Here is a 19131-nt window from a genome sequence, read left to right as displayed (position 1 = left end):
CCTTTTCATTCCTCCTCAAGCTTCTCTTGGCTCTTCTTCCTCCCACTCTCTCAGCTGAGAATCCTGCCTTAGTTTGAAGGAAAAGTTGAGGCCATTTACTGTGTGCTCTCTCTTATTCTCCCTTCCTTGTCCTCCTGTCATTTAGGTACCTTCTGCCACTTTCTCCTTCACTACTGTTACCAAGGCTAAAACTCGTGCTCATTCAAGCAATCCCACTCCATCCCGTCCCCTCCAAGAGGCTCTACCCTCTGTCATCCCCCTCTTTCACTTATTTTCAGTTTTTTCCTGTCTACTGGCTCACTTGCTACTGCCTACACACATGCCCTTGTCTCCCCATCCTAAAAAAAATCCTCAGTTGATGTTCCATCCCTGCTGACAACTGTCTTTTATCTCTTCTGCCCTCTGTAGCTAAACTCCTCAAAAAGGCCATCTACAATAGGTGCCTCTACTTTCTCTGCTCTCATTCTCCTCTTAACCCCTTACAATCTGGTTCCTGAACTTATTCCACCAGAACTGCCCTCTCCAGAGTAACTAATGATCTCTTAGTTGCCAAATCCAGTGGTCTTTTCTCAATCCTCATTCTCCTTGACCTCTCTGCAGCCTTTGACTCTGTTGATCACTCTCCTCCTTGATATTTGGGACACCATTCTCTCCTGGTTCTGCTCCTACCTATCTGACCATTCCTTCTCTGTCTCCTTTGCTAGATCCTCCTCCAGATCACACCCTCTAACTGGAGATGCCCCTTAGGGTTCTGTCCTGGGCCCTCTTCTCTTCTCCCTCTACACCACTTCTTTTGGTCATCTCCTCAGCTCCCATGGATTTAATTACCATGTCTATAATGATGATTCTCAAATCTGCCTGTCCTGCCCCAATCTCTGCTGACCTCCAGTCTTGCATCTCCAACTGCCTTTCAGTCAGTAAACATCATGAACCCAGTAGGTCCAAAATAGAACTTATCTTTCCCTGTAAACCTTCCCTTCCTCCTATCTTCCCTGTTACCACAGAGGCAGCACTCTCCTCCCAGTCTTTAGGCTCATAACCTAGGTGCCATCCTGGATTCCTCACTATCGCTCACCCCCCATATCCAGTCTGTTGCCAAGGCCTGCTGGTTTCACCCTTCAACATCTCTGGTATATGCCCCCTTCTCTCCTCTGACACTGCCACCACTCTAGTGCAGGCTCTCATCACCTCACACCTGGATTATTACAATAACCTGCTGAGGTCTGCTTGTCTGACATCTCTCCCCATTCCAGTCTATCCTCCATTCAGTCACTAAAATGATTTTCCTGATTATATCACCTCACCCCAACTCCCTGTTGCCTGCAGAAACCAATACAAAATACTGTTTGACATTCAAAGTCCCCTTCTACCTTTCCAGTCTTCTTATACCTTATTCCCTGACATTTACTTTTCACATCCAGTGACACATCTCTCTGGCTGTCCCCCATGCTTGGAACACTCTCCCTCCTTCACTCTAACCACTGACCTCAGTGATTTCTTTCACGTCCCAACTAAAACCCCACTTCCTAGAGGATGCCTTTCCTAACACCCTCTTAATTCCACTGCCTTCCCTCTGTTAATTATTTCCTATCTGTCCTGTCTCTAGCGTCTTTACATATATATTTGTTTAAATGTTGTCTTCCCCGTTAGATTGTAAGCTCCTTGAGGGCAGGGACTGTCTTTTATAAAACTTTTTGTAAGCCTAGCACTTGGCACAGTGCCTGACACAGTCAGTACTTAATAAGAGCTTGATTGACCTACTGGAAAGGGCAGTGGAGAGAAATTAGTACTCCAGCTTCCCCTCTGTGTGTCAGGGTATAAGTGAGGAGATGCACTGTCATCTGGGGAAATTAAATTTCAGTGAGGGTGAGTCAATGGGAAGAGTATGAGAAAAAGTTCCAGACTGTTGGAAGCTTGTTCACCATGGTATAGGATTTCTAGAGACCATGGTGGAAGGGGGATGGCCAGAGTCAGAGGGGGAATGGGCATAGATTGGGAGAATGGGTATGCTTGGGGGATAATTCATTCTTAGGTGGCTGGTGATGAAGTAATACTGGGAGAAGGAAGGTGACAGGAAGTAGTAAGGGGCAGGGATAATGCTCATGGTCTTAGAAGCTGCAAAGAGCAGATTACTTGCCATTCACCCCATACCTGTCTCCTTTTTAGCTCACACAGAAGAAGGAAAAAAGGAGCTGCTCTTCCTTAGTAACTCAAATCCCTGGCAGCTAGAACGGCTCTGTGCTTATCTCTAAATCATGCCCATCTCCATCAGGCCTGGTGGTTGGAACCAGAAAGAAATGTCTTCCTCCAGAGGCAGCCAAGTTCCTCTGTCTGAACAGATCCCAGGGCTTGGAGTCCGAAGCAGGCCTCTATCGCTCAGAGAAGAGTCTTCCCAAGGACAGCCAGACTTCCTGTCGAAGTGACTGCAACAGCTGAAGATTCCATCCCTGGTCTTGTCACTTGTGTCAAAATGTGAACGATGAACATTGTTCTCAGAAGCAGGATTCTATCATCCTTCCCTCTTAAAAAAAATAAAATAAAATGCTTTTCTTAAAAGAAGAATGTCATTGGGTGTATAATATGAGAAGCATTGGCTAAGTCTTAGTGTTCATGGTGAGCCTGTATTGGTGCCTGCTTGTCCTCAGTTAAAGAGAATTCCTAGATCGTTGTGTTTTCTGTTTACATTTCAGTTCAGGAGGTGGAAATGACAACACCCACTCCTTTTTGGCCTGCCCCTCACATAAACTTAGCCATTTTCTTGTTTACCTTCTGCTTTTACTTTCTCTGACTAGGATTCTCTGATTTGAATGGTTACTTCATAGAGGAAAAAATCTAAAAAGGCAGTAAGCATCTCTTCTTCCTCTTGATCATAAATGAGTTGAAAGAGTAACCAAAGATTTAGACTTCAGTGATTTGATACTGGAGCAGTGAAGGGTTCAAGGGTGAACCAGGAGACCCTTCTGAGGCACAAAAGTGCACCTCATCTGTAACCCTCTTGACTGTGGGTGTAGAATCTATGCTGAGTAAGGTGCTGGGTTCAAACCCTATTTCCGGCCTCTGTGATCTTAAGTAGGTCACTTAAATTCGATGGGCCTCTCTCCTTAGTTATAAAATGAAGGGATCAGACCATGATGATTGGTAAGATAAAGTATGAAGAGTGTCTAAAAACATTCTATATGCCATGGGTTCATTCCCCCATAAATACAGTATCCATGAGTACAGTGGTAATGAGGCACACATATACAGGGAACACATGGTCAAGGCAGCTGATGCCATTGGTTCTGCTGGTTCTTGTTATCTTTTGTCTTCTTGTCAAATCCTCGTGCTGTTCATCCTCTCTCTTTCTGATTTTCAACATCTGTTGGCTCCTTCCCTGCTGCCTACAGACACACTCGTGCCTTCCAGCCGATCCAGTGCTACACCATCCTACTCTCTTGAATCCCTAGCCCTCTTAGCATATTGCCAGTTATGCCCAACCAAGCTTCATCCCTTTTTCTCCCCCCAGGTGCTTCTGAATGAAGGCACCATTCTGACTGCTTCCACTACAAATTTATATTATATAACCTCCACTGGACCCTCACACCTGCTAAGCAGTCCTACTACATCCTACATCCTACATCCTTCTCAAGGGACGGGGGAAGACTAAAATCCTTGAGGGTGCCTTAGATTGTTTCTTAGATAGTTCGAACAAATTGTGGTACGTGAATACAATGAAGTGTTATTGCACCAAAAGAAATTACAAAATATGATTTCAGAGAATCTGGGGCAATATGAACTGACACTAAAGTAGACAGAAGCAGAATAGTTTATAAAAAGACACTAATATTGTAAAGAAAAGCAACAGTGCAATGACCATGTTTCCAAAGGAACTATGATAAAGCATGTTACCTCCTGACAAATAACAGACATGAAGAGCAAAGACATACTTTGGGACATAGCCACTTTGTAGAATCATTTTTGCTTGATTATGTTTATTTGTTACAGAGTTTTATTTTTTCCTTTCTTGGGCCATGTATTTTTTTTTAATCTGCAGAACAGAAGGGAGTTCAGAAGGAAGCCCAAGTAAGCAAGGCAGTTTTGAATATGTATTTATTACATAATTTTTTTTTAAATCAAGCAGTGTAAAAGATTCAGGGTTTCATATAGAATCTTTTTTCTTCTAAAATCCAGTAGGTCCTCAAAAAATATATACATATATTTATATTATAAAAATATAGGAAGGGGCAGCTAGGTGGCACAGTGAGTAGAGCGCTGGTCCTGGAATCAGGAGGACCTGAGTGCAAATCCAGCCTCAGATACTTGACACACCAACTGTGTGACTTTGGGCAAATCACTTAAGCCCAATTGCTTTGCCTTCCTCCCCACTGCCCCCTGCCAAAAAAAATTATAGTAAGCTACTTGTGGGCAGATGCTGTCTTGTTTTTGTATTTCTATCATACATTTGTATGATACTGTATCAGCATTTACCACCATACCTAGGTTTGGTTTTTTTCCCCACTCATCCCTTCTGCCTTGTATGTGAGATTTTTATTTTTCATCCGATATTATATGGGGACATCAAGCTTGGTGTAGGCATGAGCAAAAATTTCAGAATTGGGAGTGGGGAATTGCTTCCATTTTTCCCTGGGAGTGGGAAGCACATATATACACAGATTGTGCCCTCTCATGATCACTTCTCTCACATTTCTCCCTGATACGAGTTGCCTAGGAGGAAGAAGTACACTGTCTGAGTCTGGCAGGAGAAGCTATGAATTGTTCCCTTTTGGGTGTTGCCTTGTGAGTCCAAACCTGCCTAATGAAGACAGATGAGATGGGGCATTTCAAAGGTAGAAATGTAAGACTGCAAATAATGATGTGAGAGGACCGGAATGAGAAAAGATATTTCTGAGTTTACAACAGTGTGACATGAACAGAAAAAAAATGAGAATGAGCAGGTTTTGACATGTTCATTTTTAGAGTGTCAATACCCTGGTAGAGATATCTAGCAAGCACTGGGAAGTATTGTACTACATCTGGATAGACATTTGGGAGCCATTTGCATACAGGTAATAAATAATTGGATAAACAGTTCTAATTATGGGTGTCCCTTAAAGTCTGGTCCTAGTCTGCGTAGTCTCTGATCTGTCTCTCAGTGATCTCATCAGCCTCAGTTGGTTCATTATCTCCATGCGCCAGACTCCCAAGATGTATATATACAGCCCAGACTCTCAAAATCCCCTCCTATATTCCTAGCTGCCTGCTGAACATCTCGAGTTAGATTACCTGTAAACACCTCAAACTCAACAGCACAACTGCCCCTGCTATAAACTTGATTGTTGAGGGCATCTCCATCCTTCCACCCACTAGTTTACAACCTAGGTCATCCTGAACTCTTCCCTCACGCTCTAGATCCGATCAGTTTCAACACTTTGACCTGCACATTATATCTTCTCCACTCATGGCCATCATTCTAGTCTGGCTTCCCCAGACTATCACAGATGCCTTCTGATTATTCTTCTGGTTTCCCATTTCTTCCCCTACTCAATCCACCTCCCACACTGTCACCAAGATATGCTGCCCTGCTCGAGAACCCTCAGGGCCTTTGTCACCTCTACAATACAACAGAAACTCCCTAGTTGAGAATTTGAAGCCTTTCGCAATCTACCTCCAGCCTATTTTTCCAGCTTATTTCACATTATTCCCTTTCACTGGCAAGTTGGGGTACTTGCTGTCTGTCAAATTCTATGTTATATCTCCTCTTTGGCTTTTTGCAAGTCTCTGAAATGCATACCCCTCAAACTTCATTTTAAGATTCATTTCAGCTGTTACCTTCTCTAGGAAAGAAGCTTTTTCCCAATTTTTCTGACCCTTCACCTCACCAATTATTAGGGCAGTGTCATGGCAAAGTGGATAAAGCACTAGGCCTGAAGTCAGGAGGACCTGAGTTCAAATCCAGCTTCAGTCACTTCTGTGTGACCCTGGGCAAGTCACTTGACCCTGACTGCCTCAATTTCTTATCTGTCAAATGAACTGGAGAAGGAAATGGCAAATCATTCCAGTATCTTTGCCAAGAAAATCCCAAATGGGGTCATGAAGTCAGGACATGACTGAATAACAAAGTAGTGCTCTCTCCTGCCTCGAATTATCAAGTATATACTACTGTTTTCCTCTCCTCCATCCACCACCAGGAAAATATAAGCATTTTGGAGCCAGAGACAGTGAGTTGTTTTTTTAATATCTAGCAGTGTGTGAAACAGGCACTCAATAAATACTTTATTGGATACAAGGTATTTGGGGTTCATAATTCAGCAAATTTCTTCACAAAATGAGGTAGAAAAAACACCCTATCCCATTTATTATGGATACAATAACTAGGTGAGGACATGTTTCAATCAATCAACAATAAAAGGCCTTCAGTGTTTGTTACTCAAGAAATTTCAAAAAGGCAAAGGAAGGGGCAGCTAAGAGGTACAGTGGACAGAGCACTGGCCCTGAAGTCAGGAGGACCTGAGTTCAAATCCAGGCACTTGACACTAGCTGTGTGACTCTGGGCAAGTCACTTACCCTGATTGCCTCACAAAAAGAAAAAAAAAAAAGGCAAAGGAATTTGACCACACCCCAGGGATCACATATCAAGAATTAAATTCCAGAAAGTGGAGTGTGAAATTCCAGCCAAACTCTCTGAGAAGGAATCACCTAGGGGAATTAAAAGGCTCTGTGGGCCTTTAGCATCAGCAGAGTCTCCTTCCTCTCTTCTCCTTTTTGACCGGAAGAGGACCTTCCACCTTTGAAAGATTTTGTGGTTGGGAGACTTTTAGTCTTTGCAGGTGTTCTAGCATCGTATTCATAGGGACAGTGGCAATTTCCCATCTTCCCAGAAGTATCCTAAGCGGCTTCTCCAGATTGGCTGGCAATAGGGAGGGCCTGGCCCAGGACAGGTTATGAAGATTGACTGTGCTTAAGCACTCCATGAGTGAGAGAAAGGGCCTTAGAGAAACCAAGAGCTATGAATTACATCTTTGTCACATGTGCTCTCTAAGCTTGACCCCACTTTGCCCCATATTCCACGTGCAATTGAGAGAGAGCATGTCACAGATTGGAGTTTGGGGAAGGTGGCATATTTGTACCAACTGAGCTTACTCACCCTAGTAAATATCCTAACAAAACTACTTCAGGCTGGCTGACAATGATTCTCCCCTGACAATCTTGGTGGAAGGCAGACCAGCTGAGGATCAATCAATGACATTAAAGAAAGCTACCCTATCACCCCTAAAGAGCACCCTCAGAACTCAAGGGAAATACGTAGCCGGCCCAGCTCCAGGACCCCACCATCTGTGTGAATTGGAATTAGGACGAGGATACCCCAGAACTTACAAAGGGCATGCTTGTAACCACCCTGTGAGAAAGAAGTATTTTCCTCACTTCACTTCAGATGGATTGAGAGATCGGCTTTTGAGTCCAGCATTCTGATTAATGTTAACACCTCATACCACTGTGGCATGTTTTAAGGATTGCAAAGTGCTTTCTTCACAACTCTGAAATAGGTTTTGCGGATGTTCCCATCAACTTCTTATAAATGAAACAGGGTAAGAGAAGTGATATCCAAAGTCACACAGCTGAGAACTCCCACTAAAGGCTACTATTTGAACCTAGATTGCCTTTTCAGTTTGCTTAATCACAACTAGCAAAAGTGAGCACGTGGAAATACTCTTGGGAAATGACATTTACAGGGTCAGTGGAGAAACCAGAGAACCAAGAGAAGGCAATGTCATATAGAGTAAAGGAGGGCATTTGAAGAGTGTCATTCAGGTGTGAACATAAGCCAGGCTTCAAGGCTTAAAATCTTATCTCCTTTAACAGAGATGAGATTACTGATCATAATGTTGTGTATGTTATCAGATGTGGTCACTGTATCTGGTGGTGCTGCTTAATTTTGTTTTTCACTTTAAAAAATCCAGTGGGGGGGAGGGCAAGTCCAGAAATTGCATCAATAAAAGATTTTTCTTTCAGTATGTTATGCACTAGCCTATTTTTGGTCAGACTGGTGGATCCAGAAAATGCTATATAGTTTGCTAAGATTTTAACAAAGTGTTTCACTGAGTCCAACCCCACCATGCTATTATTCTGGAAAAGATGGAGGGATAAGAAGAAAACCACAGTAGACTGTGGTGGATTCCCAGGTGGTTGGAGGAAGAGTAGTGACCAAATCATCGAACTGGGAGCTGATGGGAGCATAGTCCAAAACAATCCATACATGAAAGGAATCCTCACTATAACATAATTGGGAAATAGTCACTGAACCCTCTGCTTGAAGACGTGGAACCACCACCTCTCAGGCCACCCACTGTACTTGTGGACAGTTCTAATTCTTGGGAAGCTTTCGCATATTCCGCTCATTGTTCCTCTATCAGTTCTAAGGAATCAGACAGACCAAATGCAATCCCCTTTTTCATAGGACAGCCTTTCTGATGCCTGATGACCGTCATATCCTCCCACTACTCTCCATCCTAAATAGCCTCAGTTCCTCCAGATTATCCCCGTATAACATGGACTCAAGTTCTTATATCACCCTGGTTGACTTCCTCTTTACACTCTCCATCTTACCTTTATCCTTGTTCAACTATGGCACTCAGAACAGAATACAGTATTTTACATGGTCTGATGAGCAAAGCATGGTCAGACTTTTACCTCTTTATTCCTACAACCCACGCTTCTCTAAATGAAGTCCAAGGTCTTACTAATTCTAGGGGGCTGCCACATCATACTGCTAATTAATATTAAACTTGTAGTCCACTAAACCCCACATTCTTTCTTCAGACTGCTAATGGTACCTCCCCTCTATAAATAATTTATTGTTCAGCCCTAGCGTGTCAATCTATTTTGTGTTTCTGTCACCCAGTGTATTAGCTACCTATCTCCCTCCCCACCCTGGCTTGTTTCATCTGTAAATTTAAGTAACATGCTATCTATGCCTTTGTCCAAGTCATTAATAACACTTAAAACAGCACCTGGCAAAGCACAAATAGGAGAATCCACCAGAGACCTCCTGCCACTTGGTACTGAGCCCTAAACAACTAGGCTTTCTAATACAACCGTTTCATCAGTTGTGAATTCACATACTCTCTCTTTCCACCTGAACAGTGTGAGATTATCATACTGTTTTTACCAAAAGCTTTGCTAAAATCCATCTCCAGCATCACCCTCCTACCAGTTTAGTGCTAACTTTGTCAAAGGAAATAAGGTTATTGTGGCACAACCTGTCCGGAAGCCGTGCCGGCTTTGGTTGTCGCTGCTTGTTCACTAACCACCTTTTCCACAATCTTTGTAGAATTTTCCCGGGAACTGAAATTAAGCTCACTGTCCAAGAGTTTTCAGACTGTTCGATGCTGACCCTTTTCTTTAATAGGGAAATTTACACTTCTCTAGTCTTAGTATACAAGGCATAGTGCACCAAGGGCAACCAGGTGCTCCCTTCCTATTTCTTTACTTTTCTAGGTCATCACCTCGCTATTAAGCCATTTCTGTTGTCATCTGAGAGCAGAGGTCCTTCAACTTGGCAGGAAAGAAAAAAAAAAAAGAAGCAAAATTAAGATGGGGTAGCTTTGCCTTCTCTGTTGTCAAAGATCTTCATCCCATTCACCCCCAAGAAAATGTCATCTTGTCCCCTTTTCTCCCAATGTTGCTTTAAAAAAAATAACTTTTTTGTTGTCCACAGCTGCTCATTTAAGTTTTCCATTCCTGACCCTCTTAATGAAGCCATTCTTGGGGCAGCTAGGTGGCGCTGTGAGTAAAGCACCGGCCCTGGAGTCAGGAGGACCTGAGTTCAAATCCCACCTCAGACACTTGACACATGTACTAGCTATGTGACCTTGGGCAAGTCACTTAACCCCAATTGCCCTGCCTTCCCCCCTCCAAAAAATACAAACAACAAAATGAAGCCATTGTCTACTACTTAACATTTTCTGTCCTTTAAAAAAAAATTCAAGTTGGTTGATGTTGGTTCCTTGTTGACAAATCCACATCATCTTCAGACATGTTCTATTTTTCCTCCTCTTTAGAATTGTTTCCCTTTGAAAAATAAAATAAAATAAAAATAAAAGAGTTGTTTCCCTTTGACTTCAGAATTTCATTTTTAAGTACTGCCCATCCTTCATGGACTGACCTTCCTTCCCTATGGAGAATTTTAATCCCTTAGATCCTATCCATCCTTCCACTGAACCTTCAAAACCAGCCTTCTCAAAATCTAGAGTACACGAATATAAGAATACACCTAGACATCCTCTCCCTTATTACAAATACTAAGTCACCTCCCTCCATTATTTTTGCCCCAGGAATCAGTTCCTCACTGTCAATGAGAATCATATACAGAAAAGAAGTTCCCCTTGTTGGCTCTTTAATCTCTTAAAGGATGGAATCATTTCTAAGGCCAGTCAAGAATTTAGTAAGCTACTTTTTTTTTCAGAAATGTACTCCCACAGATGTCTATGTAATCAAGATTCCCCCACCAATGTACTATCTCGTGGTTCCATGTCAGGCTTGTGGTTTGTTTCCCAAATTCCTTATCTAGTTCCTCTTTCTATCCAGTTGGTATTTAATATATCCCAGTGGAAAAAAGAAAACATTTCTCAAAATTACTTAGTCCTTAATGATTCAAAATCAATTGAGGAGGAATACAGTCAAGTCCATTTCTCAACCAAACTTACAGTACAAACTGCCTACATTCATTGCTCCAATGTTTTTATTTCTCAGCCCTTTACATATTCTTGCTTCCTACCTCATAAAAGTACCTGAGTATGCTCTCTCTGAAAGTCAGTAATCATCTCCTAACTGCAAATCCAACGGCCTTTTCTTAATCTTCATCTTTATTTTTCCTAATTTACGTCTGTCTTTATGACACTATTTACTGCCTGCTTCTAAGTGGATTTTCTCTTCTCTGGGCTTTGACGCTGCCCTCTCTTGGTGCTTCTCCAACTTGTATGACTGCTCCTTCTCAGTCTTCTTTACTGCATTATCATCCATATGGCACCCACCAAGTCCAAGGCTCTTTTCCTAGGCTCTCTTTCTCAATATTCTCTCATTTGATGACCATGTCAGCTCCCAAAGGTTCACTTACCATCTCTGAAAGTGATATTCAGCCTAATTCTCTCTCCTGACTCCTAGTCCCACATCACCAACTGCCTATTGAATATTTCAAAATGGATGTCCTGTAAAAAACATCTCAACATCAACACCAATTTCATGTGTCTTTTATCTGAGTCTAAAGCAGCATATGTGTTGAATCCCCAGTTAGACTGAGAGATCTCTGAATATCATGATTACTTCCTTTGGATCTCCCAGCAGCCAGGGCAGGATTCCATAAGTAAGAAGAAACTCAGGGCCTAGATTTGATGGGCTGGAAGCATCAGATGAGTGTTTATTTTGATGCTGTAAGCCTAGACAAATTCTAGGTGTGCAAGTCTGTGAAAGTTCAGTGTTCTAATTCTGGTATGAGACAAGGAAGAAAGCCACGCTCACTACCAAGTTGATAAAGGGAATTTATTGACAAGGATACTCAAGAGGAAACACGTGCATTTGAAACCCAGAGTCACTCCGGACCTCAAGAACCCCATAACACTGGTAGGCCTTTATAGACAACCTGCTTTGGAAGAATGCTCAGTCAAGGAATGGCAGGTATAACAATGACAGGTATGGGAGTGTTGCCCCTTTCAGTTTAGGATTCCCAGCATTGGGAATTCTCCTCTGGCCTCAATACAGCTGGCAAACCACACAAGGAGGTGTCTGCTATTGCAGACTTTTATAAAATTTCCAGCAGCTTGAGTCAGCAAAAGTCACTAGCTTGAACCAGTCAATTTATAACATTACAGTGTGTTTCAACTGCATCTTTCAAACGAGGGCATGCTCTCGCAGTTATAGGCAAGCAAACCAATTAAAGCAAAAGTTCAACAGCCAAGGACAAAGTGATAAGCTAACCAGGTTACAGAAATTGTAGCCAATCACACAGGATGGGTTAATCACCATTTGTGGATTACCTGGACCAGCTGCAACATGTACACACAGAAAAAAATACAGGAATACAAGGTGAGATCAAGGCACAAGAACAAATCTGAGAACTGGCTGGGTGAGTACCCATCTGAATAGAGGTAGGTCAATTCAGGAAACAGAGGCAGTCTGTCCAAAGCAAGTCCCATAGGCATCTGTGGTCTTATGCTAGCTAGGTCCACTGGAATAACACGCCACGTACTTCTCCCTTGGGAAGTTCCATTCTAGGATGCACTCGCTGTACTGGGAGAGCAGCTTTAGGGTGTCCTTTCTGGCCCCTACAGGGCTTCACTAGCTCCGGATGTCCAACAGCTTTGGTGCTTTCCCCTAAAAGCACAGTTGAAAGTTTGGGCTTTATTAAAAACTGAATTTAAGAGAAATTGCTAGGTAGCTTAGTATAGTATAAAGTTGACCTGGGATTCAGGAAGCTCTGGATTCAAGTCATGGCTCCTACACATACTGACTTGACACTGCTAAGACTAAGTTGTAGAATAGATGTTGACCTCTACTAGAAGAAGCAATTAACTCATCAGGAGTTCTTTACACTAATGAAGGCACAGATCTAGACAAAAAAAAATCCCTGTGATAATGATGCACACACCTCCAAGGATCATCTGAACTTTAGCATAATCAACAGTGAAAGACATAAGAAGAGAGAGACCTACAAAACTGCCCTCTTGGCTAGTATTCATGGGACACGGCTTGAGCATGTTGCCAACTGGCAAGAACACATATTGCCTCAGAGATCTGGGCAGCAGGTTTCAAACAAATTGAATCAACTCTAATTTCTTCTTTGTATTTAGGCCTCATGGATCTCTTTCTATTTTTGGGTAGAGAAAGGACTTTATTGTAACAGGTAGATACCTTTGAGCTTCAACTTTAAGAATGTGGTAAGGGATCGACATAAAGAAGCTGAGGAGAGGAAATGGAAAACTGGCATCTGATGAGATTCAACTAATAAATATTTGTAGAGAATCACCTATTGTGTTCTCAGTTCTGTGCTAGGCCCTCTGATGAATAGAAGAAATGTGTAAGACATGGTTCTTGCCCTCAAAGAAGTTACATTTATTACTTCCAGTGGTATTTCAATGGAAATCCTGCACCTAAGTTTGGAACTGAGCTCTCTTTCCAGTGCTTGGTAGAAGAGCAGTGAGTGGCCATCTTTCTGGAGACCTCCTCGAGGTGAACCTAGCAAACTCACCTGGGTTGGGTGTCCTTTTGGTCGCTTCTGGGGACCACCTTAGGTGAAGCGAAGGTGGAAGGAAGGATCTCTATCCGTTTTATCTATCCCCTCGGCATTTTTCTTCGGGCTTTCCATTTTCTCCACTTTCACCACAACCTCAGGACCACAATTCTCTTTCCGAGGTTTCTCTTCCTCAGAATCACTCTCCTGGCCCATGTACCTCCCAGACACCAGACATGTCGGCTTCTCCACCACGGTCTCCTACAAAACCCTTTTTATCATTGCTCATATCTCCATCCATTGAGGATCCAAATTTACAAATACAACAGAAAAAGATGTTAGGCAAGAGGGAAAAAACCTCCACTATCTGGCCATGATTCATAATTTAGGTGCTCAGAGGATGACTATAAATGGGTAGGGCAGCTGCCAGCCTGCCGAAAGGTAACGGGAGAGACAAGATGAATGCTCAATGTGTTTTCTTTCCTGGAGATTTTTAGCATCTGCTCCAGGAAACTGAAAGGCAGCACCCAAGTTTTGGAGTCAGTATCCAAGTTTGAATCCCAGCTCTACTATTAGCTATATTACTTTACCTTTTGCAAGTCTCCTGACCTCAGTTCTATCTTCCATAAAAACTGAAGGGTTCAGGCTTGATGATCTCTTAGACCTGTTGTCCTGAACTGTTACTGTCCCTCCCCCTTCTCCAGCACTCCCAACCATGCCCACTCACACTCCCCTGTGTAACTGTATACACAAGAAACTCAGTTATCTTTATGTAGATGGCTTCTGTTGTAGCTGATCCCTAGAAAATATGCAAGCCCAATTCTCTTCTATAAAGTCATTCAGTAATTTTTAACATTCTCAGTATACTATAAAAGGGGAAGGGGACAACAACCACACAATATATTTCAAAGCCACATAAAATTATTTTCAGATTATCTGTGCTATTATTCTCCATCCATCCCTCCTGTCCCTACACCCACTCCAGGATAATCAAGAGATAATTATACATTAAACATATATTTAAGTCTTCAGTTACAGTGTTTATACCCCAAACTCCCACCTGAAGCTCTGGGACAAGTGGCACAGCTTCTTCAGAAATCGATGCCATTTCTTCATCTTGGTCAAGATCCTCTTCCTTTGGCCTATCCTTCTCACCCCCTGTTTCTGGCCCAAGCTGGGTCCTCACTGTCAGGCCAACAACACTGGTTGAGTCTCCAGGCTTACCTAGAGGACTACTGAGTATGGTATCAGGATTAGTAGCAAAGAAAGTATTCTTGGGAGACCCTCTGCTAATCTCCCCTCCTGGGTTCCCTTCACCTTGAGTCACCTGGGGAAATGAGCATGTTGTTGCTATCTCACCTTCCTCCTCCTTTAGTAAATCTGCCTCTTTCTTCACTTCTTGAGCACTACTTGCCTCCTCATATGGGGGTCCCACATCCAGCTCCATGAAGACCTCTTTTTTTATTTCATCACAAATGTCTGTCTCAGGAAACCTGTTCCAAGTCAAGTTGGCTTCCTCCTCGGGTTCCTCAGGCTCTACTTTAACAATGTTCAGCAAATCCCCTGGCAGAAAATCGATGGCTTTCTGAGAGGTATGAGACAGTGGCTCTAGGACTTGCCTGCCATCCAGTGTCTTCACAACAGTCCAGCTGTGAGCATTACCCTCAAACAAGTCTACCTGACCTTCCCTGTCTGGTGTGGGAGGCCCTGGGCTGTGTTCTTCTTTGGGGTATGGATTTGGACAAAGAGGAGATGACTCTTGGGGTTCCAGTTTGGGTTCCATGACTGGAAAGGCACTTTCCCCTTCAGCCTGAGGACAAGGAATATTTGGTTTCACCTGTGTATTTCCCCCAAGGGTAGGTGGCACAGGGAGATTCACAGGGTTACCAGAAACAATTAAAGGTGGGATAGAAGAGGCTATAAGGGGCTGGTTTAATGGACAGATGAAGGATGTGGGGCTAAGCAAGAGGGTAGTTATGGGGATAGTCTGAGGGCTCTGAGATGTAGCTCTAAGAGGCTGGATCACATTAAAACTACTGTTAAGACCCATAATGGTGGCAGGAACAGTGAGGATTACCCGGGGAGAGGGAAGGACAGGGGCAGGTTTTAAGGGACGGGAGCCCTTGGCCCACTTTTTCTTTGGGTGCTTCTTCATCCCTAGATCACATCGATTCGAAGTGACAAATGATGGCAACAAGAATCTGGGCTTTAAGGCTGCTGGGGCACGAGAAAGGAAGGTATGGGACCTGGCTGTATTCTTGGGGGCTACAGATGGCAATTTCTTGGGAATCTCAATGCCATTACTCCCAGTGACACCCAAAGGTGAAGTCTCTGGCACTGTGTGCAAGATGGTGGCTGGCTGGATCAGTTGAGAGTTTGGGATTTCCACTTTTCTTGGAGGTGCTTCTGGTTGGGCTAATCTGACTCGAGTATTGTCATTTGAGCAAGGTTGGAGAGAAGGGGCAGGGCGGATAAGGAGGGGTTTCAGGACTGATGACCTCTGCCCCCAAATTCTCCTAGATGAAAATCGTTTGGCAAGTGGTTTCAATGTCAGCACCACACCCTTGGGCAGCAGCAGGGGATATCGGCTATTACTCCCTGACTCCAGACCTGGGTCAGAACTCGTCTCAGCTAATCCAGACATATTTCCTGATTTTCCATCATCATTAGCTAAATGCTGTATTTCCTCCTGGATAGCTGGCAAACTGGCCTGTGGGAAGACAAGCACTCTGGTTATTTCTTATTAGGGTTGAGGAGAAACAAGGAGGTTGTGAGGAATGTGACACTTTGTGGAACTTTAAGGCCTCTCTCTAAAATAACAAGATATCTATTCCTCCCCCACTGACAAATCTCTACTAAGTCTATTCCCCAATAATAATTCTGACTGTATTCTGGACACCTTCCCCTTCCCCAAGTCCTGAAAACCTTGCCATTGTATCAAAGTCAGGAAAACAAGTTCTGAAGGGGCCATGAAAGCAAAAAGGGAATGTGTTACCATGTGGTTTAAACAATATTCATGTTTAACAAACCGTAAATAATGGCATTTACTATTTCACATTTGATCATTTTTATTCTTGTTTGAATATTAAGGCATTTTTATTCATGGTCACTAAGCTTAGAAAGAATTTTTTTTCCAAAAGTACCCAGTTTTACATCCAGTTATGCTAGAAACAAAATGAAATTGTGTCATCACTGTTAGGCACTTCCAACACAAAAGAGATTCTCACCTAGTTAGAAGTTCAGGGTAAATGAGAATATTTCTTAAGCTTTCTTGCAGCCCAATTCTATGACTGCTGCCTTGCAAGGTTGAACGAGACCCTCTAAGCCTCTTGCAGTGAATTTTCCATGATACCTCTGGTTCTCTGAAGTCTTTCCAGGAGGAACAATAAGGACTGTACCTTTAACCAGAATGGGAGATGTCTCTCTTCCCTCTCCACAGGTGGCTTCCACTGATCAGGCTGAAGCTCCTCACAGCACTTAAACAATATCGGCAGCTGCTTTGTCTTCTTATAATACTGAGAACAAAGAACAAACACAAGTGATAATCCTCATGTTGTGATGCCAGGTTGGGGTTGGGGAGGGTGGGAAGAGAGAAGGGTTTAACACATGGGAGATCAAGGTCATTTTTTTTCCCTATGGAGGCAAGTAGACAAAGGATTCACACACATGTCAAGTTGGGGATTTCTGCACCTGAGGCTAAATTAATGCTTCAATCAGCATGATCCCACCCTTGTTCCAATGTCCTGTTTCTTTCTCCTCTGCACAGCTTGGGAGAGGGGAGGGAAGGGGAAGTAAGGGAGGAATTGAAGATGAAGCAGTCACACTGCTTAAGTCCTGCTCAACTCCCCATGGGGAAGTGCAATAACAAGGCAAGAGAAGGGTACCCACTGCCCCTCACCCTGGGCACACCCTGTACACACGTATGTACGTACAGAGGAAGAAAGAGAGGTACATGATGGCAAAGTGTAATACAATGCTTCAAAACAAAGGAGTTCAACTGAAAACTTAGGGTCTCCAATTCCACATTCTATCATGCAAAGCTACCCTTTTCCACAAAAGGCAGAGAGCATGTGATAGAGATGTAAGGGATAAAGAAGGGGCAGCTCACTTTAATGATATTGTCAGGAGCCCGGCTAATGTTGAGGTTCTTGATTCTCACTGTCAGCTGGTGAGCAGACTTGGCAGTCAGGAGGTATTTACTGATTAGAGGCTTTGGAAACTCAGTCCCTTCAAAATGTTTCAGCCCCAAAGCTAATAAACTGAAAAAGATGCACAGACTCAAAAACAAGCCTTGCCCTTCATTCCAAATACTTCTACCAACTCCCCATGCTCATTTCCATCCCTCTCCCCACCCCTCACCCACACCCATTTCTACAATCTTTCTCTCCATCCCCAGCTACTAAAGATGGCTAACGCTCTGTCCAACCAGTTTTTCTGCCCTCAGTTCTGTCATTGGTGTCTGTCATATTGTTTATGTTCTATCTGCCCCATTAAATTGGCTATTCCTCAAGGGAAGAGTCTGTGACTTCTCCCTGTTTTTTAATTTTTCCTTCTTCCTAACATTTAATACTTACTTGTCTTCTGCTTTGGTGAAGAATATCTTATCCCTGGGATGCTTCACCTTCAGGGAACGTATTGGTAATAGCTCTGGATACATGAAGACCTTGCTTGTGGCCAGAATCCAGGCCACTTGCTTCGGCAGACAAGGAAATTCACTGGCTGTAAGAAGAATCTACAGTTCATAGAATGCTGGAACTATAAGGGCTCAGAGATCAACTAGTAAATCTCTTTGAATTCTTAAGCCCAAGTTGTCTTTAAATCATATATAGTATTTTTTAGAATAGGCAATTACAGAAGATTGTGGAATCAATCAGAAAGCATTTATTTAGTGTCTACTATATGCCAAGCACTATACTAGGCATTGGAGATACTGGGTTTGTTTTTTAAAGTCTTAAGGAGCTTATAGTTCCCTTAAGAGAGACAACAGGTACATTTATTAAGTACGGACAAAACAAATACGTTGAGATTTAAAGAACGAAATTTAAAGTAGTTAAATGCAAAGTTGTTAGGGAAGAAACTAGCATTGGCCTGGCAAAGGGAGGGGAGGAGGATCAGGAAAGGTTCATGTAAAAGGCAGGAATTCTGTGAAGTAGGGGTGAGAAAAAACTATATTCCAAGTATGGGAGATAGCCAGGGCAAAGACACAGATTCAGGAGACAGAGGAACAATACTTCCCTTTGACTGGGACCAAAGCGTGCAGGCAAGGGAGTAATGTCTATTTAAAAGGGTTCTAACCTTTTTGTGTCATAGGCCCATTTGGCAGTTTGATGAATCCTCTCAGAATAATGTTTTTAAATGCATAAAATAAAATACAGAGGATTACAAAGGAAATCAAATAATACTGAATTACAGTTACCAAAGTATTTTAAATACAAGTTCATAGACCACAATTTAAGCATCCTTGATCTAATACAATACAGTTAGAAAGATAGGTCCAGACTAATTTTTGAAGGGCTTTAAATACCAAACAGAGGAGACTATATTTTATTATAGTGGCAACAGGAAGCCACTGCAATTGACTGCGTAAGGAAGTGACATGGTCAAATCTGCACTTAAGGAAAATTACTTTGGAGCTCTGTGGAGGCTGGACTGGAGTGAGGAGACTTGAGGCAAGAAGACGAATTAGGAGGCAAAAGATGACGAGGGGCTAAGGGTTGTGGCCATGTGAGAAAAGGGCTCAGATGCAGGAGATGTTATGGAGGCAGAAAAGGCAAGATTTGGCAACTGACTGGATCCTTCAGATACCTCCTCCAGCCCTAGACACCAACTCAAGTTTCCTCATTTCCTTTTAGGTAAAAATAAATTGGCCCCATTTTCCAGATAATTGTTTATCACATCTCTGAAGACAAGTTATACACCTGCCACCCCAT

General features: G+C 42.8%; 2 protein-coding genes across 11 annotated transcripts in view; one reads left to right on the top strand and one right to left on the bottom strand.

The window, feature by feature from the left end:
- Positions 1 to 2564, top strand: part of DAP3 (death associated protein 3) — a 53873-nt gene extending 51309 nt beyond the window's left edge. For all 6 annotated transcript variants that reach the window (XM_036754812.1, XM_036754813.1, XM_036754814.1 and 3 more), the window contains one exon: positions 2167 to 2564. In XM_036754812.1, the coding sequence (XP_036610707.1) occupies positions 2167 to 2252 (86 nt within the window). In that variant the 3' untranslated portion in view covers positions 2253 to 2564. The remainder of the gene's footprint in view (positions 1 to 2166) is intronic.
- Positions 2565 to 11493: 8929 nt separating this feature from the next.
- LOC118845742 (GON-4-like protein) overlaps positions 11494 to 19131 on the bottom strand; it is a 43490-nt gene continuing 35852 nt past the window's right edge. For 4 of the 5 annotated variants that reach the window (XM_036753750.1, XM_036753751.1, XM_036753752.1 and 1 more), the window contains 6 exons: positions 17776 to 17920; positions 17310 to 17460; positions 16600 to 16716; positions 14262 to 15911; positions 13220 to 13462; positions 11494 to 12345 (listed from right to left, as the gene is read on the bottom strand). In XM_036753750.1, coding sequence (XP_036609645.1) covers positions 13259 to 13462; positions 14262 to 15911; positions 16600 to 16716; positions 17310 to 17460; positions 17776 to 17920 — 2267 coding nt within the window. In that variant the 3' untranslated portion in view covers positions 11494 to 12345; positions 13220 to 13258. Of the gene's footprint in view, positions 12346 to 13219; positions 13463 to 14261; positions 15912 to 16599; positions 16717 to 17309; positions 17461 to 17775; positions 17921 to 18496; positions 18509 to 19131 lie in introns of those variants that run through there. The other variant, XM_036753754.1, reaches the window with a different exon arrangement.

The sequence above is a fragment of the Trichosurus vulpecula genome, chromosome 4 (assembly GCF_011100635.1).
Source record: "Trichosurus vulpecula isolate mTriVul1 chromosome 4, mTriVul1.pri, whole genome shotgun sequence".
In the NCBI taxonomy this organism is placed as follows: domain Eukaryota; kingdom Metazoa; phylum Chordata; class Mammalia; order Diprotodontia; family Phalangeridae; genus Trichosurus; species Trichosurus vulpecula.
This window is presented reverse-complemented; position numbering and strand designations above follow the sequence as displayed.